General features: G+C 45.2%; 1 protein-coding gene and 1 long non-coding RNA gene across 4 annotated transcripts in view; one reads left to right on the top strand and one right to left on the bottom strand.

The window, feature by feature from the left end:
• Positions 1-22,305, top strand: part of macf1a (microtubule actin crosslinking factor 1a) — a 187,635-nt gene that overhangs the window by 13,560 nt on the left and 151,770 nt on the right. Inside the window, exon 2 of one of the 3 annotated variants that reach the window (XM_076105553.1) lies at positions 16,499-19,656. The exons of the other annotated variants lie outside the window; for them this stretch is intronic. Coding sequence (XP_075961668.1) covers positions 19,602-19,656 — 55 coding nt within the window. The 5' untranslated portion in view covers positions 16,499-19,601. The remainder of the gene's footprint in view (positions 1-16,498; positions 19,657-22,305) is intronic. 3 annotated transcript variants of the gene reach the window in all.
• LOC142964945 (uncharacterized) lies at positions 6,687-21,158 on the bottom strand. The gene is made up of 2 exons (XR_012957612.1): positions 16,400-21,158; positions 6,687-9,695 (listed from the first exon to the last, which is right to left on the bottom strand). It is a non-coding gene; the product is annotated as an uncharacterized LOC142964945 (long non-coding RNA).

The following is a 22,305-nucleotide window of genomic DNA, read 5'->3' as shown; positions in this document are numbered from 1 at the left end:
TGGATTGTGGGTATTGACTCGTACACACTCCGACTAGCTACCTGTGTGTTTGTGCATTTTAGACCCTCCGTCACTAACGGCCCAACGCTGCCCTGTTTGTAATGCAGCCACATGCTCACACATGCTGTACGTGTGTGTTGCACAAGTAGAGGGATATACATACGTCTGCCATTATGCGTGTGAACGCACACATCATTTTGTGCTGTTAAGTGTGTCAGTGTGTGTGTGTGTGTGTGTGTGTCCCACCCTCCGTGACCTGCTCCATCTGTCAGAGGCTCTTTACACCCTTTAATCACCAGACCTCACCCACAGAGCCCCGAAGCCTGCGGGGCTGGAGACCCCCGCTCTGATCCACAGCCATCTTGGACGTCTTTTATCCCTTTTCAGTTCATTTTTTTTTAGCCAACTTGATAATGAGACATTGATGTTTTTTCTCGATCACTCTCTTGTATTCTGCATTTTCCAGTTTTTGACAGTATTGTGGTCTATGTCAGATAACGACTCAAAGATGTGCATGTCTGTGGAGTTAAAGTCAGGTGGCGGATGCACAAAAGTTGAGACGGACAAAGTAGTGAAGGACAGACAAACTAGTATTCATATTGGAGACATGGATTAGATATTGTATCATTTTGAGGGTTTAAAAGCAAACTTTAAAGTTGATTTAATAACTTGGTTACCAGCGTGGTTTAATGTGGCATTACAAAACATGTCCCCATTCAGGGTAGAGGGGATAATAAAAGAGGGGCAGAGGGGGGGCGGCTGCTGCTCTCCTCCACGTTAGCAGGTCTCCTGGATTTCCCGTCTGTCACCCCTCTTTTGCTAATCCTCATCCCTCCGTCCTAGTCTGACATTTCCTCACTCTGCCTCTTCTCCTCTTTTTTTAATCTGAGTGTTTAGTCAGACAATAACATTCCAGGAGGGGGATGGATGGATGGATGGATGGATGGAGGTGGGGAGGGATCATGGCAACCAGCACTTAGAGGTGTGAAGGGGATTCAGACAGAGGAGGGGGAGGGGGAGAGAGAGGAGGAAGAGGTGGATAGAGAGGGGGATAGAGAGAGGGAGAGGGGGATAGATAGGAAGAGGGGGATAGAGAGAGGGGGATAGAGAGAGGGGGAGGAGGAAGAGGGGGATAGAGAGAGGGAGAGGGGGATAGAGAGAGGGAGAGGAGGAAGAGGGGGATAGAGAGAGGGGGAGAGGAGGAAGAGGGGGATAGAGAGGGGGACAGAGAGAGGAAGAGGGGGATAGAGAGAGGGAGAGGAGGAAGAGGGGGGAGAGAGAGAGGAGGAAGATGAGGATAGGTCGGCTGTGCATGTAGTGATGGGCACTATTTGAGGCGCTACATGCAGCATTTTCACATCATACTGCTACACTGAGGCAACTAGTTAATAGTCAGAAAGATAATTAACTATTTTAATAATTTATTTGTCATTTATCAAGTAAACAACTTTTTTAGCCTCTCAAATATGAAGATGACTTTCTTTTCTCTGTTTCATATCTTTGTAAACTGAATATCTTTGTTGATCGGACACAAGACATTTGAAATCTCACCTTGGAGTCAGACGCTTTGTGCATTTTTCACTATTTATGTTATTGACTGAACGATTAATAGATGGAAATAATTGTTAGTTGCGGCTCTAAAAGAATTCTTGGGCTCTTCTTGTCTATGTAGTTTGGTGGAAATTTGCCACATTACCTAATATGTTAAGATGTTTTCTGCATCGTGGTCAATCACACTTTAATTACCACAAACATGCCAATCAGGGTTTTTTCTAATATTGAAAAAGCAGCAGTCTAAATGATAAAATATCTTCATCATTATTTGGGCCCGTGGTGATATCTTTATGAATAAATTAGGTTTCTTGTGGAGCACGTTGCTGCACATCAGTTACACACACACACCACACACACACACACTCGCACACACCACACGCACGCACGCACGCACGCACGCACACACACACATTGTTGGCTGGAGATTTGTCAACTTGTTTGCGATCTCTACATTTATTTCATGATGAACGGTGAGTGAGTCATGACCGGCTGCTGCCGGTTAAGATGGATTTATGCCGCAGACAAGAGACAAACAAAGGCCTTGTTGGTAGGAAGAAGTCGCCGTGGGAGGTTAGAAGAAAACAAAACTAAATGAAAGTAGAAACCGAACCGTCAACAGAGACGATAAGAGCCAAGAGATGACGGAAGACTTCCGCTCACGGCGGCAAGTCTTACCAGTAAAACGGGACGAGGGAGAGACAAGTTTTACGGCCCTGTTAGTGACCTGCACCCTGAGGAGACGACGGTTATCGTGTGTGTGTGTGTGTGTGTGTGTGTGTGTGTGTGTGTGTGTGTGTGTGTGTGTGTGTGTGTGTGTGTGTGTGTGTGTGTGTGTGTGTGTGTGTGTGTGTGTGTGTGTGTGTGTGTGTGTGTGTGTGTGTGTGTGTGTGTGTGTGTGTGTGTGTGTGTGTGTGTGTGTGTGTGTGTGTGTGTGCTTTAGAGCTTGAGAGCTTGAGGAGAGCTCACCGTTATGTCATGGTTTCTGTTTATTTTAGTGTAAACGTACCTCCAGGCTCAACACACGTTCACCTTCACATTAATTCCTGAGAGTGCACAGGAGCAAAAGAGAATGTTGTGTGAGTGCCAGTCAGCAGTGACGCAGCAGAACGGGAGGGAAAGTGAGGCTGCGAGAACATTCCTCAAATAACAAACACGGTGGAGGAAGCCTCTTAAAGAGGCAGCGTAAAGTCTGGGGATGAGAAAAGATGTACACACACATTCATTTACAAGCTCACAGTGTTCTAACAGTGCTTGTGAGGACATTCAGTGGAGACAGTGATACCTTGCCCCTAAATGAGTTTGGACTGAGAATGCACCATCACCTCTCAGGCCTTCTGTTGCTGTGAGGACTCTGAACAGTAGAAATGGAAGGATGCACGCAAACGGACCATTCTTTCCACACTATTGCGTCCACAGCTGGTCTCCACAGCTCTGCTTCTGTTTCTCATTTAGCTTCACGTTCCTCGTCTCCAGCAGCAGTTTCCACACCGTCCCCGTTCTCCCTGTCTGTCTGCTGAAGCACATGTTAGTTTTTCCTCATGCGCCCAGATGTGTGTGTGTATATATGTCTATACACACATACACATATGTGTGTTTGTATATGTACAGGTCTTTGTGTGTATATGTGTGTACGTATATGTATGTGTGTGTGTATATATATGTGTGTGTGTGTGTGCGTGTGTGTATATATAGTAAAATAGTTTCTCTTTTTTCATTTAAATGATTTTTAGTTTTTTTGTGGTTCATATTTATATGCCGCCTCGTTCCTGTGTTCCTCTGATCCTTCTTGCCTTTTCTTCTTTACTTCATTCCTGGTTTCACCACACACACACACACACACACACACACACACACACTGTTTTATCCTCTTTGACCCACTTTTCAGTCTTCCCTAGCAAAGCAGCCTTTTTATCGTAATGATGTATGTAATGATGTAGCAGCGCTGCTTTATGGCCGCTGGAGCTGACTGGAGCGTCTGTCAGTCATCAGATAATTGCTGACTCTGCTCTTTGTTTTCTTTCTGAATACTTGTGCGGTGACATCTGCAGAAGAAGAGAGCTCGTCTTTGTACTCGGTGATCGACAGCTTTAAACATAGCATGTTTGTGTGACTGCGAAGCAGATTTTATTCAAGTTAAACTAATGTGAATATGTTTAAAATATGAAAGATTCACTCTTTTGGCTGGTCGATATGACTGGATGCTGTCAGGTGTACCTGCACTTAGCCTTGCTATTGTTCTTGAAAGATTAATATTTCATGTTGTCTACAAGAGACCAAGGAAGGTACACTCTTATCAGACCAGAGAGGCAGGAGTGATGAGTTGAATGTCTACTATTCTGATGAGGGTGATGGAAGTAGTGAAGATGTTATAGAATATAGAATATTTTTTATAAGAATTAAATTTGATCCAGATCTGATTGAGATCTATTTCTCTGTGTTGGTTCCTCTTTAACTGAACGTCGGGACATTTCATCTGGAGCTGTTTGCCCGTCAGAAGCCAGATGGCAGTCAGCCTCTGCCCTCTGTTTCCTGAAAGCGGGGATATTTTTAAGTAAAGTTATGAATATTGGATTAGCGCGGCGGTAAGCACAGACTGTCCCCCTTTTTTTTTTTTCTTTTTTTTTTTTGGGTGTCTGCACATCTCGTGGTTCTCTGAAATCAGGTCACTCCGTGGGTGAATGGATGCTCATGTTGGAGCTCGTAATGTTTATTCAACCGTTGTTGCTGTTCGTGTGTATTCAGGTGGCACCAATAGGCTGTTAGTTACTGTAAAGGGTCGCAGGACATTCTCAGTGGCACTGGTTTCTGTTTCAGCAGGAAAAGTCAAATCTGTCTCGTTATGATTTGTAATCGGTGTCGGGGTTTCTCCCCCCGAGAGCTGCGTGCCGGTTGGCAAACTGTTACGAACACCGAAACCTTCTAACCACAGAGCCACAGATTCAGAAATGAAAACAAGTAACACATTAAATTGTGGCATTTCATGGTAACCTTTAAACATCAACGATGTGGAAGTTATTTGAGGACACATGTGGCACTAAAAATGCACTCTCTAAAAGATTTAAGCAATGTGAGTTTTAAAACTGAAAACGTTTTTGGACATTTTGGTGAGTCATCACTTTTTCAAAGGGCGGTTTGAGGGGTAAGAATCGGTTTATTACTTTAGCACATTTCATACACCGAGAAAACTTAAGGTGCTTTACATAATAAAGTTTTAAAAAAGACAGATGAGAAGAATTAAAGAGGATAAAAAATGAAAATAAAATAGTTTAAAAAGACAGATAAAATGCAAATAAATCAAATCTAGCAGAGCACAATTTAAAATAAAAAGGTGTTCTCAGTAAAGTGCAGATCTCCGCCAGTGTACAATACAGGGCTAACCCCCGAGTCTTTGACACCAAAAACAAGCGGCGATGTATGCAGACAATCGGCTTAAAGTCCTCGTATAAGACATGTCATACAATCTTGTCAAAAACCAAATTAAAACGCCAAGCTGTTTAGTGTGTGTGTGTGTGTGTGTGTGTGTGTCAGGGAGTTTGCCACACACAGTAATGGTGCCCCTCCCTGCAGCGATAGCACAGGTCCAGTTGTGGCACGTCCGTTTACAGTTTGCGTGTGCTCTCTAACAGATTAGACACGTCTGCTTTTGTAAAGCACATTCCAACATCCTAATATGTCAAACGCACTCGGCTGCAGGTGTGTTAGCCTACCCGTCTGCTCGGCTGTCCGTCTGCATGCTCGTCTAATAAAAAAACGAATGTTTTGCAGCCGGGCGATCCGATAACGTGACATGTAAATGGAGCCTCCATCATATCTACTTTGCATTGACCTTCCAGCCACTCAAACAGTTACTAACAGTGGCGATCACGGGTCGCTTGATTGCTGCCTGGCACAGGGACACGGAGACGGGGACAGACGACTCTTGATGAGGCAGAAACATTTTCATATAGATCAGTATCGGATCAGTGCCATAAAACTCTGGCATTAGGTTATTGAACACAGAGGTTAAAGTATTAACGCTCTCTTTTCTCCTCCACCTTTCTGTTCATTGACATGTCTCATGTCTGTCACTCTGGTCGGCTTCACTCCATCTGTTGACTTTTTATAGCATCCCCCCCTTTTGAACAGTAAACACTGAGCGTCTAATTGCGTAATAAATTCCTCTAAACATTCAAAACATTTAGTTTGACTGGAGCTGTAAAAGAATGAAATACGTGATTATGATTTAACGAGAGCATTTACAGCTCTGTGTAGAAATAATGTTTGTAATTCAGTCCAGTTCGTAAAAGGCTGGGCTCTTCCACTGAAAATGATATCATCAGAGGAAGTGGCTACACTTTTTTTAAATAATAAATTCAGAGAAAAAACAATCAACGGTGCTTTTTTTTTTTTTACACTGTTGCTTTTGAGACCATCACTTAGCAACCAAAACTAGCACGAAATGCTTCGGCTGACACATTTCCTGTGGGGGGGGGGGACTCTAACTTATCTTCTGTAAGGAGGCAGCTTGTGGTCAGAAACCTGCAACATCCGAGTGTCTTAAAACTAGGGTGAGTTCAGCTCCTCTCTGAGCCGTTTTTACTAATGAACGCCTCACAGATGATGAAGGGGAGCCCTGATCCAGCACCAGGTTGCTCATGGACCTGGACAGATTGGTTTCATACAGGACTTGAAGGGTTCATTTAAAATATGAACTCATTGAATGAAAGCAATCTTAATTTAAATCGTATGAAATCAAAGATGCTGCGGGGGCCCTCCTCCAGTCACTGGCTGGCTGGAGGGCCCACAGTGCTGCCCCCGGTGGTCAGAAGTCGTCCTGAGCGTCTTAATATATCTTCAGCACAGCTTATCAAAGCTTTCAGCTCTATTGTTGTTCCTGCTTTAACACTCTACCCGCTCTGTGGTGTAGCGCTTTATTTTGGCAGAAACGAGCGCTAACTTATATTTTTGTCGAGGAAAAAAAACAAAGGTAAGGCAAAGCCCCCCCACTTTACCGAGCAGGCCTGTTGTAGACTTCAGGTGCATTATGGGATTTATTTTTTACGATCAGATTAGTGTTGATCTAAAATATAAACCCCTTTCATGACTGTAATAAAAGCAGCAACATGTTCCACAGAACCTCTGGCAGGCGACGCTAACAAGAGTTCTCATCAGAGCACAGATTTATTACGATGATCTTGGATTCATATTAGAATAATAATAATACAATTGCCTCCCAGAGAAGAGCTGGTATTTCACAGCCGCTGGGCTCCAGAATGTTAATAACCCCGATCACACATCTCGGTGTGTTCTTCACATCCCCGCCCATCAGTAACTGGACAGAGTGACACGTTTGAACGAGCTGCTGTGGTGTTGAAGCCACACATCCGTCACTGCCACGACACGCACGGGTCACTGACCCTTACAGCCAGCACACTAGTTATGTCATCGCGTGGCTGCAGTCTGCTCCACTTCACCGATCCCTCTTTTCTGTTGCAACTTGCGGGGGGGGGGGGGGGTCAGAGCTCGGGCTCGGCTGCAGAACAGCAACTTGCGGGGTAGAGAGTCTGTGTCCTGCTCGGGGACATTTCAGCGAGGCGCCCGCTTGATGAATCAGGGTTGTGGTTAAAGGACGTCCTCCCAGTTCACCCTGTCATCTCTGCCAACGTGCATATAATCACAGTCCTGTCTTCACTCTTTATTTTGAAAGTGCCCAGACTTTTGGTTTCAGTGTCGGCTCAGTTTTCTGATTCAAACTAACAGGAAACATCAACAACAGTAGATCAGACGTATTTGCTGCATCTGGATTGCCCCCCCCCCCCCCCGGCAGTGATGTATTCTCACACCACTGGACTCCTCCAGGTCTCAGGGATGAGTGAGCATGTCGGCACCGTTCCCTCATTCTGAACCAGTCAGCGTGATGTTTTTCATCTCCCAGGCTCCTCCACAGACCCAGTTCTGCCAGTCACAACCTCTCCTGGTCTGCAGGGGTTCGGGGCCGCAGCTACCGGCAGTGCTGCTGCAGTGATTTATTTTCCTTCTTCTTCTCAGTACACTGAGGCGGTGACACTGGTTGACATTGTGGCTCCGGCCTGGTTGTCGCTCCGCCGGATCCCCGTGAGCGCCGCGGAGCGGGTGGGCGTAGAGCAAAAGCGAGATCACAGCCCCGCACCGGGCCATTCCCCTTTCACTTTGTTCACATCAATGGGGAAGGAGAAGCAGGGCAAACGAGAGGAGGGGCAGAGAGAGAGAGCGAGAGGGGTGGGGGGGGACAAAGGCCAAGAGAAAGGAACACAGGGGAACGGAGGAGGGGAGATGAGGGCACAGAGTGTTTGTCGGAGGCCGATGAATGAAATCTTTATTTCTGACACCGAGGAGACAAGGCGGCTCTCACATGTCCTTTTCTCATTCACTTCTACTGCTCGTCGTCCTCTCTTTACTCTGTCCTTCTCTCTCTCTCTGTCTCTCCCTCCCCCCCCTCCCTCTCTCTCTCTCTCTCTCCTTTTCCCTCCTCTCTCCACTCAGCCCCCTGGTGGAGGTGAGGGAACTCTTCCTCTCTCTCTGCCCTCTTCTGCTTTTTTTGATTCTTTGCCTCTGGAGGAAACAGGAAATTACAATACATTTTTTGATACGCCCATAACTTCCCAGCTCTGCTGCTGGATGCAGCTCATTGTTGAGTTAAAGTGCTGAGACACACTGCTGCTGATGGAAGCGTTGACTGCTGGGCAAATAGCAGGCTTAACCAGACAAACACTAGAATGACATCATAAGTCTCAATGAGTTACTTCATTAAAGAATGTTATCATCAATTTTTATTTTTAAAGAAGAGGGAAAAAGGAAGATATTCAATCCTATTTACATCAGCACTATTCTGATAAGACGAGCTTCGCCTGAGGAGGTCCTATAATTTCTTTCTTTTTTGTGGCTAATTGTAGCAGCGGCCCACTCGAATATAGAATATAACCTCCAGATATTTTGCATGTATTATTTCTTCCTTTCAAATGTCTGTGTGGAGCTGAAGGTGAGGGATTGAAAGAATCAACGGTGCAGCTTGAATGGTGCGTTTCTGTGCACGCTGGTGAATGTCTTTGTGGTTCTCCTCACAACTGTTGATGCTGTTTGCAGAACTAAATAAATTCTCTCCCTGTGGGAAAAAATCTCTCGTCCCACTTGAACCGATGCTTGAATGAGTGGAGTAAGAACAGGATCATTAGTATTACATAATGCACTTCACGCTGTCTGCTGTGTGCACGGAGGCCCCGGGATGACCTCCAACGTTTGAGCTTCTGTGAAGTTTCTCCACCACAGCAGGAAAATACACCATCAATAAGACAACTCCCTTAAAGTCCTGCTGTACGGGATTTACTCTTCTCCCTCTCTTTGTGTTTTCACACTTGCTGTACGTCTTTAGAGGTGCACTGCATGCACTCAGCCACACGAGAGGAATGCAGGAAGGTGTTGTGAGTGTAAACGTTTGCTGCTGACCGAAGAGGAATGCAGCCTGGCCAGAGACGTGTTGCCTTCATCGTTTTAACTTGTAATGTATATAAACTGAGGGGAAGCAGTAAGAGAGGGGGACGAGAGAGATTGACAGACTCGCAGATAAAGATGGTGGTGTAAAGAAATGGGGATGAGGAGCAGGAGGGATCCACAGAGAGGGACCGGGAGGAACAGATCCTAGAAGGGATCTAGAGAGCAAGAAGGGCACAGGGAGCGAGTGAGGAGTCGAACGAAGGCCTATTTCTGCACCATCCGCTCTGCAGCCATACTTAGCTTCCTCCAGCGGTCGTCTCTGTTATGTCTGAGGGGGAGCACCATCCCTCAGGACTCTGGCGGCCTCACAGGCGTGTGCTGACGTGGCGGTTTTTGACTGACAGTGACTCCATCGTGCTAGTCTCCACAGTGGAGCCGCTCGCTGTCGTGGAACACGCGGCCGACTCACCGTTTTCAGGTTAACTCGCATGGCAGCGTAGCTCCAGAGGAGACTGACCCTCACTCAGCTGAATGCTGAAACCAAAGCCGCTGATTGGTTCCCGGGGGCGCTCCCTGTACAAGCACAATTTCCTGGATGCCACATTTCTTAACATTAGCCTCCTCTGCTCCTCCTGGTTCTTCCTCTGGTGCTGGACAGGAAACGCATTACATGGAGAGGCTGCAGCTTCTATCTGAAAGGAGAGCGCATACAACCCTTTGAACTCTGCCAGGCCGACATCATTTACACTAATCAATTATTCATTTATTATTTTAGCTTGTTGTGATGTCATTTCTTGGCGTATCTTCAAATGCTTCATATTTTACTAAATAAACAACATATTTCTAGATATTGAAACATGAACAAATACATTTGTTAACACTCCATAAGTTCAGTTTCTTATGTAATGAGCAGACTTATGCACCATTCCTTTGCCAGAGACAGAAGAATATATGGTTTATATTGTTAGATTGATTTATCAGGATCATGCAAACAACGACCAGACCTTTATGAGGGGGTTAAAGGGGTGGTCCAGCCGTTTCATTTGTGCTTCCATAACGTTTGGGTGCTCACAAGAGATGCATTTTAAAAAGAAAGAATAGTCTAAATCAATGCAGCAGAGGCCGATGCATCTTTGTACATATGCCGTTTTTAGTCTCCATCTTGGGCCAAACAGATCCTACACTTCCCATAATGCACATCAGTAGTGTCTTTCAGCAGGCCTATCCTGCCTCGTAAAAAAAACATTTTTGTATTTTTAATTTTACAACAGAACACTGATGCAACAACACACAGCATTCTGACATCATACTTGCATACGTGACATGGATGATGGTGATTGATGGACGTTAGACATTTGGTTAATCGTCCGGCGATGTGGGAATGAAAAGCTTCCTTGTGCTCAGACGAGCGGCGTCAACCTGTCCGCGTGTTACTGAAGCCGGCGGACAGAGGAGCAGCGAGGGAGGTCTAACAGGTGTGTGAGCAGCCTGGATTCCTCCTCACGCCTGGACCCGAGCCAGCAGGACAACTGACGGAGGCCCCACCCGTCACTGGTGAAGGCCGGCAGAGGGAGGAAGACATGACGAGGAAATGTGAAGCGAGTGATTGATGAAGAGGGTGCGGGGTGAATGCCATACGTTTCCCAGTTGTTGCACCCCCAGTTGTCTCTCTCGGCACACCCGGTTCCTGCCGGGGGATTCCCCCCATATCTTCCTCTCAACCCCGCCTGACCAAAACCAGAAATGAAATTCACCCTCACTCAGTAAAGTCTCTGGTATCTGCAAACACAGGAAGTGATGGTTTGAAACTTTCCCCTGAACAGCAGCACGTGTGTGTTTTATTCCCATAATGCTTTGTGAGTTTCCAGAAAGATTCTCTTTGGTCCTATACATTCCAATTGTTTGAGGCCACAAACAGGCAAGAACTGTGTCCTTTAAAGCATCGGGTCAGCCTCGCCTCCCGTCAACAGCATGGCTCCAGCTGTATTCCCCAGCTGTTTGAGGTCACGGGGGGAGGGGGGGGGGGGGGGCTAGCGGGTGCAGTCAGATCGGTATTTGCACTGCTGTGCTTTATGAGTGACTGCTGTCACATTACAGGGCGGGGACGCCTCTCAGAAAAAGAGGATCTCAACTGAGTGAGCGACACAGTGCCTCACTGTCTCACACTCTGGAAATAGCTGCTTCCCTAAAGTGTCAGTTCAGAGTGGGATGACTTTTCTTTAAAGAGGGGACTTCCAGGCTCTTAATGCTGAGAGAGTGACGGGACGCTAGAGGTATTCTGTAACTTCAGTGAACTTTCCAGGGCCGGAGATCACTGCCAGCTAAATATGGACACACGGCTCTTATTGGCTGGTAACTCCATCTTCTTGACCAGCCACTATCGTCTCTGGATGGGAGCTCTGGATGGGAGTAGTGACAATGTTGGCTTCCTTTCCTGGGGGGGGCATTAGAGACATACTCTTGGCCCAAACTAGATGATCATATTTCTCTCCTGAATCTAAACGTAAATGTGGCCGACAAAATAGATGACATGCCCGGTGTCAGCTGGCATCCTTACTCCCCTCTGCTCCCTTACTCCCTTCCCCCTGTTCATCCTCTGTCCCCCCCCGGTTATTAGCGGTTATTAATTACACTCTCTAATGAAATGAGGTGTGTGTGTGTGTGTGTGTGTGTGTGTGTGTGTGTGTGTGTGTGTGTGTGTGTGTGTGTGTGTGTGTGTGTGTGTGTGTGTGTGTGTGTGTGTGTGTGTGTGTGTGTGTGTGTGTGTGTGTGTGTGTGTGTGTGTGTGTGTGTGTGTGTGTGTGTGTGTGTGTGTGTGTGTGTGTGTGTGTGGGACAAGTTTGTCCTGTCTGTCTCCTCCTAAACAACTGTGCAATACAATCCAAAGTGGGGCACTCAAACTATGTCCATCAGACAGGTGTGTGTGTGTGTGATTTGTACAGTGCATCTGATTTGTGTGCGCGACTGTGTATTTGTGAAATAATGTTTGGCTGTAAACTTGTCCACTTGAGCTTTTGTTTCTTTATTAATGCGTGTGTGTGTGTGTGTGTGTGTGTAGCCGAGCAGAGGAAGCTCTGATTCCATGAAGTACATGACACAGTACAAGTGTACAAGTACTAATGCAGTGCGATCAGGAGCGGGATCCTTTCTATCAACTTCTTTTACGTATGTGTGTCTTCTGTTTATCGCTGGTTGTCCTCTTTTCATGCCTCCGCACCGTGTTGTCAGGTTGTCCGTCTGTCCTGAAGGGAATGTCTTCTAAACTGTGACTGAGGTCCAGCTGGACTCGAGGTTGAACCAATCACATTCCCGAGGTGACGGGTTAAGGTCGCTGCGACCTCCCCTCCCTCCCATTATCGTGAGCGCGGTACATCTCTGGAACGCCTCGATGGAATTTCTTCAAATTTGGCACAAAAACGTCAAAAAAACGACAATAGCATGTTTGGGTTGCCAATATTCGTAAAGTTCCAAAGGGTTTACTTCTCTCATGTCAAGGATCCCTCGGACTCGAGGATGAAATGATTAGACGTTTATGATCACAAGTCAAGAATTCATATGCTTATTATGACATTTTACACAAATGTGTAAAAGGATAAAATGATGACATTTCAGACGGACACGGATGTCAACTGCAACCTGCCTGGTTGGCGGAAGGATACAACTGCGAGGCGGAGGTTCTACTTTTTGTCCTGCTGTGTCATCTCTCTCATTCATATCCACCCTCTGTCCCTCGTCCACATTATCAACTCCAGCTCAGCTTCTCGCCCACCTTCTCGTGTGCGTGTGTGCGTCACTGGTCTTATTATAGAACCACCTCTGGTCCGCCTGTCTGCACAGCTGCATCACTCACAGTTTACTTTACAACTATATCACAATGCTATCATAACAATATTTGTACACTTTGGCATATATATCAAGTCAGAAGACATTCGAGCTTTGTTCTGCTGCTGTGGTTTGCCGTTAACAAAAAAATAAAAGCTGCCGTTGCTGGAAACCAAACAGATGTGAATCACTGACATTAACCATTCCACTGGTCAAATATTACAGCCTCCCTTCTCCCTCCCTCCCTCCCTTCTGCTCTCCAGTGTCACTATCGAGAAACAACAATAGCGAGCGGCCGACTTATGTTGACTGAAACATGTTCCTCTGTAGCATCGGAGCAGTTCAACATTGAGGATTGATTAAGAGCAAATACATTTCAATATTAAATGTAGGAGCAGCAGAAGAGGAAGTAAATACAAAAATTCATTCAAATATCACAGTTGATTACTGAACTATGGAGCTGCTCCAGCCTGCAGCTGCTCTCATGTAATGGTTTGTGGGGGTGGGCTTGTCGAGGCCTGCAGTGGATGTCTCGGTTATTATGCCTTTTAGCTCCTGTGCGTGCGTGTGCGTGCGCGCGCAGCCCTACTTGTCAATGCTAGGTTCCAGAGACATTTAAGAAAATCTGGGTATAGGGTTTAAAATGCATGCTGTACCCAGCATGGCGGTGTAGCAATAAATATTGTAGCTAGCGACAGAGAGCGAGCTGTACCCAGCATGCAGTTCTGTGGCGTAACAGTTAAAATTGAAGCGAGTGACAGAGAGCGAGCTGTACCCAGCATGCAGTTCGCCCTGTCAGCATCCCTCCACTACTTTTCCATCACACTCTCGTTCTGTCTTTTCGGCTGACCTCTGTCTCTTTGCCATCATTCTATCCTCATTCACTCCAAGTTAGAACCTTCACTAACAAATCCCATCGTTCTCTCACTGCACTGCTTCTTTTCTCCGTCTCCCTCTTTCCTCTCACATAACTGTAGTATTATTTACAATCCAAACACGATGCCACTTTCTCTCTTTCGGTTTCTCTGTTTGTATGTTTATATGCCTCGTTATTTTCTGAGGAGAATCTAGAATAAGACGTCCCTCACAGACTTCTTTTGAAACGCGTGGGATCAAAACATCTGTGATATAACAAGAAGGCGATGTGTTGTGCTGCAGCACACCACAAGACCATGAATATTTATGACACACTAACAACTTGTCAAGTCAGTGTTTTTATGAGAACCTTCCTCATTGCACTTAAAATGAGTTTGATCTTATAGAAGCCAATGGATGTAGATCCAAACAACGCACAGACAATCCAGAGATATTATGTAAGCTGTCCTTCACAGAGAAACGGTGATGTCACAATAATCATATTGTGACATCACAAGGGAGTCAGACATGAAAGGACAAGAGGTTCCTCTCTACATTGGAGAAGATTAACAGGCCTGCAGATGAACGTGTGTGTGTGTGTGTGTGTGTGCATGTGTGTGGTCCTAATCAACCTTTCCTCAATACAGATATAGTTATAAAGATGTTTTTCTTCATAACTTCTGCTTTACTGAACACATTCAGGTTCCTTACCCCTTGAAATCCAGATGTTCTTTCTCCTCACACAGCTGTCCTCACTTCTGTTACATTTTGCCAGCTTTATTTAGTTGTTTTTTTTAAAGGCATTGACGTCTATTCTAGTCACGATTAAGCGGTATTTTGCTTCCTCGCAGCTTGCAGATATCCTGATTTAACTAGCCGAACTCCACATTGTGCTTTATGCTTCCGGACTTTCTCCTGTCCCTTCTCAGCGGTCAAGCTCTTTGTACTGCACAGTACACCCTCGGTCTCTGCTGCAGCTGACCTACATGCATCTGCAGACATCTGTCTCTTTCTCCTCCATTCCCCTCTTCAATACGTGGAGCAAGACAGCCCCGGTAGGGTATGATAATATCCTCCGCGTCTGAGATGAAGAAGCGCTGTGTCTCCCAGCTCTCTGAGGCTCAGAGGTGTTTCACCTCCAACCCCTCTGACACGTCACACACATCCATCCAACATGTCTGTTGCTCATCTGTTTCTTCTTCTTCAACTCTGAATTCCCAGACATTAAGGGAGACCAAACTTAGACTCCTCTTCCTCCGGAGAGATTTATGTGACCACGGAGCACATCAAGATGTCTCTGGCCTCCTGCTGCAATTTCTCCTGATTTCAACAGGAGGAGGCTGCAGGAATACGAAGTGAAACTTGTGTAGCACTTTTTGTTTCCATTAAGAACATCCTCAACATCCTGGGCTTTTCTTACATAGTTTGAACAGGTGTGCTGAATGTATTCAAAGTAGTGAAGGGATTAAACCGGGGAAAAAGCATGCTCAACTGTTTTGTGACTTCCTTTTCATAAGTTAGAATGAGAATCCTTCAAAACAGCTCGATGGGCTGTGTAGGAAGTACCGGCTTATGTGATATTTACCTAACATACCGAACTATAAAGTGCTACTGATTAGTCCCGTATGTTTAAGTGCTGAAAATCAGACGTTTGTTTGAGGCGAAAGAAAAATGTGTTTGATTCGACTTTCCTTAAGATGATTAAAGGGCGTAAGTTAATATCAGTACAGTCGAGTATCACGATATTATGTTTCGTGATACTGTATAGAATTAAATGGGTAACGTGGCCGACGGCGACTCAGACTGCACAAAAAGTAGTGCTATGATGTTGGCTGTTACAGGGACTGATCAAATGGAAAGGCCACTGTTCTGATTGCATAAAAACGTTAACGTTGATTTTTGTTTTGCATATGGTGATGTTTTCCTTAAATTACATATTTATAAAATTGCAATCGGGGCTGTCGCAATTTTCACCGCACGAATATTGTGGCCAAAACAATTTACATAATTTAAATGATCGTGATAGCAACAGAAGAAATAAAAGCTATCAGTCAAATTTATCTTTGACTTTGTTTATTGTGTGTTTTGTCTCTTTTTCTTCTTGGCAAATAAATTACACTGAAAATCTGAGTCTGTAAGCCTGACCGTGAATATATAATATGATCACAACATGTTGAATCGTAGCCGCAGGCGAAACACGGCCCTCATGACGCTGTCTGCACACCACCCTTCACTCACGTCAAAGTATTTATCAGCAGCGGTAAATCAGATTGTTTGGCTGAGACTTCCTGTTCAGAGATCAAAGAGAGGAAATGGTATTCCCTTTAAGAAGGCATTACTCTTCTTCAGATGCTGCTTTCAACCACTGAATAAGTTGATGCGCATGTAAAAAATGCAGAAAATCAATATGCTTTTATGACTCTGTTAAATGTGAAGTTTCTGCATGTTTATATGTGCTGTGCTGTGCGTGCGTCCGTCCGTCCGTCCCGCTATCAGTTTCTTCTATAGAGAATGGGCAACGACGTCATGGCACATTGCATTCTGGGTCGTGGTCGCCATGTTTTAGGATACCCCTCGTTGTTCACATACATGCATTCATCTATTTATAAACACGAGCTCAGAAAAAGCTGCTCCAAAAAGGAGCTTGAGTTGACATCATTTAGTCATAAATAACGTACAAGTGTTCATTTTACTGTGGCGTAACATTATCAAGACTGACCTGATGTGTTTAAAAGTTCTTCAATCTAACCAGACTGTCTCTTTTTATTCTTTTCTTCCATGTTGCTGCCGCCGTCTCTGCTGACTTCCTCCAACAAAGGTAAAGCATTTCTCCTCCTCTTCCTCTCGGTATTCATCTCTGCTGAAACTACTGGCTGTTTTACATCCTTCATTTCTTTTGGAGCAGTCTGTGTCGGTCATTCAATCGAGTGGCTCGACGGTGTCGTTGTGTTTCTTCCTGTCTGGATAATGTGTGTGTCCCCCACACACTCGCTTGCTGTGTGCTGTGTCTCAATCACATATGTTCCCAGAGTACACTGTTGTGGTTTAGTTGTTTTGAAGTGAACTGGTAACTCCTCTGGACCAGTTCACGGAGCGTTGCTAGGCCCCGTCCCTTCTTTTTTTTAATCCTGAGGAAAAACACACCAGCAGCTAGCTGCTGTCCCGTCGCTATGGTTACCAGTCACAGCATCGCCGTCCTCTGGCCTGAGGAAGTGTGTGTGTGTGTGTGTGTGTTCAGGGCTGCCTTTGATGAAGCGGGCTGCTGTTGACGGGGTCGTGTGAAAGAGGAGACTCCCAGGAGAGCGTTCAGGATCACTGAACAGTTTTCAACAGTTCTTATTCTTTTTTTTTATTCAGGATTTGTCAACTTAAGAGTTGTTGAACTGAGCGTGTTGGCTTTGAACTGCCGTCTTCGTCTGCTCGGGATTTGACAGTTTGGTTTTCATATCACGTTTTGCATACATGTCGCATTTCTAGAAACTGTTTTCATATAACCCAGAATGCAGCGCGTGTGCGTGTGTGTGTGTGTGAGAATGGGAGAGTGAGATCACAGCCCCCTGGGTATTTTCCCTCCCTCTACAATGTCATTGGTGTGTGTGTGTGAGGAAACAAATACGTGGAGGCTAATTGGAAGCTATCGCCCTTTGAACTTTGGGGGTCAGGTCATTATCTGGGGTCATCTCAAATCCTCCTCACACACACACTTGACTTATCTGCCCTCCTATCGATCAGTCATTACTCTTGTTAAATAGACAATGCTGCTGGCTCTTCATGACCGAATTTCTGCAGTGTGTGTGTGTGTACTGAGAAATGTTTGGATGTGTGACGGGTAATATTTGGGGGTCAAACTGTTTGTTATGTCTTTGACAAACAGAGAGAGAGAAGTTTGTTTCAACTAAAGAACAAGTTGTTTCTTTTTGAATCACTTTCTGTCAGAATACAGCACAGCTGAATGCAACAGTTAGATAATATAGACCTGAATGGAGAAGAAGATTTATTTCCGGATGAAATGATGAGCTGAGAGAGAGTATGTCTGTCAAAGGGTTATTACAAAGTTTAATTGCATAAAATAAAAACTTCACTTATGTAGTGCTAACTTTTGAATTATTAGGTCCAAATGAAAAGTTGCACATCCGCCTTTTTTTCCGCAGCTTTTCATCACATTTTTAGTTATTCTTTCTGTAAAAAGAATTTATGAATTGAGTCTCAGCAGCAGCTATGAAAATGATTGTTGTGTCATGATAAATGACAGCTGTGTATCATCCAACATGATTCATTGGCTTTGTGTCGGTTGAGTGAGTGGCAAACACACTCGGCACTATGTCAGGTGATTTCCTGCTCCAGCAGTTCCTGTTTGTCCTGAGCGTCAGTGTGATCCTGGACCAGGTTCTGGGTTCTCTCAGCGTTCTGGTCCCAGTGCCCTGGTGTGACCTCCAGCAGGAGTCTGTGTACATCTCTACAATCCTCCTGATGTACACACACTGCTCCTCTCCAAACCATTGACACTATCTAAGTCTCACAAGTGGCCCTGGAGTCCTGAAGTGAAGGAAGCCATCACCATGTGTTTGGAGACAACGACCTGCCGGTTGCCATGGCACGAGACCTCATCTGGCCTCATCTGGCCTCTGTGCTGCGTGTGTTTGTGTCCTGTACATGTGTACCAAGGCCGAGTACAAGACTGACTGAACCAGGATCAGTCATTCTATTTGACTCGTGTGGTCCCCACACAGGTGCTGAAAGGATCAGAGCATGAATGGAATAGTTGATTTGTGGACATTTGTCATTTTAATAACTAACTTTTTTTTGTTGTGTGAAGCAAAAAATGTAGTTTATTTGTGGTTCCAGCTCCTAAAATACGAGGATGTCCGGGCAAATTGTGATGGGCTTTACATTTTGTTTGTTTAAATATGTATCAATTCCAATAAATAAGTGTGTGATTAATCACTGAAACTAATGTTGAGTTGCCGCCCTAGTAGAGAAATGTGAGATTACAAGATGATAGAAGTAATATATACTCTGTGTTGTGTACAGCAGGTGTTCTCATCTTTTTGGACTTAATCCTCCAAACGTACAGAAAACATGCAGAGGCGTACTGTTGAAATATATCAAATAGACATTAAAACTTGAGAAGCATGAGATGATCTGTCATCATGGAGACCAAGGCTGTGCTGTCAAACCATGAAAAAAAGCAGAGGAAAGTGTGTGTGTGTGCGTGTGTGTGTGTGTGTGTGTGTCGTCTGCTGCGCTGTAATCTGCTCCAGTATGTTGATTCAGCAGGCAGCTGAAAGACACACACACAATGACAAATGTGTGACAGTCAAACATTCATGTTCAAACTCCAGCTTTGACTTACCACGCTGCTTTGGAAAAAAAGAAAAGAAAAAAGCACAGCTGAGCAATAAAAACACGCCTCCTTTTTTTTCTAATTTCCTTCTAACACACTCACTCACACACTCACTCACACACTCTAGACGCGAGTGAAACACATGCTTCTGCCAGTGACATCACCCGCCTTGTGGTCAAAGTCCAGTTCCTCTATCCGGCTTAGAGCTGCTGCGAACACTCCGCCACACTCGGAGCTACCTGAACCACCGGCGCGCACACACACGCACACACTCTCGGCAGAAGAAGAAACGCGGGCGAGAGATGAGGGATTATCAGCGTGATTAAGGATGGTTCTTCTTTGACAGCCCCGGATCCTGCGGGCCGCGCTGATCAACTGCAGCCTGTAGACTCTTCCTCCTCCTCCTCCTCTCTTTACTTCACTCACTTGTTTTCATTTCCTTGTGGTTTCACCTCTTTTCTTTTCTCTAATTTTCCACCTTTTCTGACCAGTTCCCTGTACTTTCCCTCAACTTTACTCCCTCTCCTTGTTACTCCGTTCCCCATCTCTCTTCCTCTCTTTTCTCCGGGAGGGAGGGATGAGCTCCACGGCTGCTTACAGGCAGTTCCTCCAGGATCTGGAGGAGAAAAGAGGTCGGTGCCCACTCTAACCCTCTTACACCCGTCATTCACAAGTAGCCATACAGCCTGTGATAAGGATGAAAACAACTCGACTCTTTTATAGGTGTTGATAATGTCTTCTAATCTTGCATTATCTCTGTGTGGAGGGTTGTGCGGTGATATCAGGAGCGTGACATGTGCGGATTGCTCACTAATGCTGACAATCAGCCATGGGTTGGGCCCTTTAAATAGGTGTCATACCTGCTCTTCTTGTGCAATGACATAGAACAGTATGTCGGCAGTGTTCAGCTTTATTTACACTGAAAAGAGTTAGAAAATAAGGTTCATAGCGGCTCCTGAGTGTGAAACATAGTGTAACTGCACTTTACTGTGACTCGCATTAAGGTCGACTTCGTGTGTGTGTGTGTTTGTTTACCCACGCGGCTGCTGCATGGCTTCCAGATAAGATGTGGGTCAGTAGAAGGACAAAAACGGCCTCGTTTCATAGGAGCGTCTGCTGTCACACAGACTCACGGACATGGATCATGTTAGCTTTGAGCTCTGAATTAGCTTCAGCGGCTAAGTGTCAGATGCTGCTAATTGTTCAAGTTAGCGTTTGTCACGGTGTGAGCGTGTCTCCGCCTTTTGTCATTGAAGACACCGGATCCTAGCGGGCGCTTCGGACATGTGCGTGAAACACAACCTCTCAAAGAGAGAAAGGGAGGTTTGTCGGAGGGTCAGGTGGCCTTCAGGAGCAGCGGCGCTCGGCTTCAGCAGCTGTCGTCACAGCAGTCAGCGAGTTCTTCTTCGTGGGTTTTTGCTAATTAAAGCAGCAGGTTTCTATATTCAAACCCTTGGAGTGAAAAGGGGGCTAGATGGTACGGCGACACCTTTGGTTACAATGCCACGGTGTATCATTTTGACCCTCATCGTTTCTATACAACGTGATTTAGTTATGACACAGGTTTCTGTGTAGTAACTTTCTATTTCAGGGTAAAAGTTCTTGTGATTGTCTGATAATGAAAGTGGTAGTGGAGGCAGAGTTTCAGACGAGATTGAAGTTGAGAGCGAATCACAGTTCACAGCTCAGTGGTGAAATACTTCAAATATATCCAGTGGTTCCTCCATCGTCATGAAGTCTTAAAGGGACACTGTGTCTTTATCTTTTTATCAGAACAACAATGACTACTCAGTGATCAAAGCAACAGTATCTACATAGTGTTTTCATTTCTTTACATTTTTAAACATTCCTCATATGTGTGTGTGTGTGTGTGTGTGTGTGAGGTGAAGCAGGAGGCTCCTTATTATGGTCCCGTCTCTGCAGCACTGTCTGCTCTTCACCTTTTTGCTTTCCATGCAAACGCTCATTATTTTAGCGTGAATGGGAAGCGGACACTAAGTGTTTTGTTTTGTGTCTGTTCACCATTAAACCTTGTTCTCCAGTCTAGGGCCTCTGTCAAGGCCTTATAAGTAGTGTTTCTACGGCCACACCTGCTGCTACTTGTGGTTTGGTGATATTATGTGGCACAGCACCCTCCTCCTCCTCCTCCTCCTCCTCCAGCAGCTGCTGTGTCTGAGGCCTCACACCAGCAGACGTCAGGCTGTGTTAGAATCACATACAATCTCTTTATAACCCCTCGAATTACAGTCGCGGTTCAGCTTCTTAACCACTTTGGAAGGAACTGTAATTCATTTCACAAACGTATGTGCAAACACACTTTTGTGATTCAAAGCATTACATAAGCCTGTAGTGGAAGCTGATTATGTACCCTCCTTTTAATGGGGAGGATTTTAAAGTGTCAGAATAAACTAGTAATAGCACCACTGACTCTCATGTCGTCCCGCTGTTTGCCTCGTGGTGCTCAGAGTAGTCCGACCGCCTGCAGCCCCTCTGCCATCTGCATCCACTCACATCTCCTCCTCCATGGGCTGAACCTCAGCGAGGGGCCCGGCCGCCTCTTCCCACCTTTGAAACCACGCTAACAAGAGCCGGCCCGTTTGTTTCAGAGGGTGCTTGTCTGCCGCCGCCCGCCATGAGAGACTAATGGTCCGACGAATAGCTGTGTGAGAGAGAGAGTGTGTCTGAATGGGCGTGAGGCCGTGGCTGTCAGAGCAGTTTGGTCAACAGGTTGTTTAAGGCGGAGTAGCCGTCAGCGTCTATTCTTATCGCCCATAAAAAGAGCTCTCACTCTCTACCTGTTCACTGAGTCATGTGACGTGTGCTGCCACCTCTCAGGCCACAATTCATGTCGGACATGTTTATCTGCATGAGCCTCAGTCCACTATACGGCTCGATTGTTTTAGGAATAGTGTTCTACTGATTAGAGTTGCATACAAATCAAAACAATTCAAATGATTTGGAGATAAATGATTGTATATTGAATTAAATATTTGCTTTGATTTGAACAAATCTTGTCATTAGTAGTTTAATTATGTATTAGAAGAGCTAGTGTTAGGAAGTTAAACAGGTCAGAAGTCACTTTCTAAAATCTATTTTATGTTGCTGTGAAAACTTCACCTTCAAACAACTGGAATTATTTGAGTTTCTCGCCAAAAACTATATTTTAAAGGATTGTATTTGAAAACAGAATAGAGCCTGAAGGCATCATAATGTAACTCAATGCAACCTCCGTTAACGTTAGCCGTTAGCTGTGTCTTTTAGCCAAGTAGGACCGTGCTGAC

This window comes from Anarhichas minor, unplaced genomic scaffold (genome assembly GCF_050575085.1).
Source record: "Anarhichas minor isolate MPS153535 unplaced genomic scaffold, ASM5057508v1 ptg000033l, whole genome shotgun sequence".
In the NCBI taxonomy this organism is placed as follows: domain Eukaryota; kingdom Metazoa; phylum Chordata; class Actinopteri; order Perciformes; family Anarhichadidae; genus Anarhichas; species Anarhichas minor.
The sequence above is the reverse complement of the archived record's forward strand: the minus strand, read 5'-3'. Positions and strand labels throughout refer to the sequence as shown.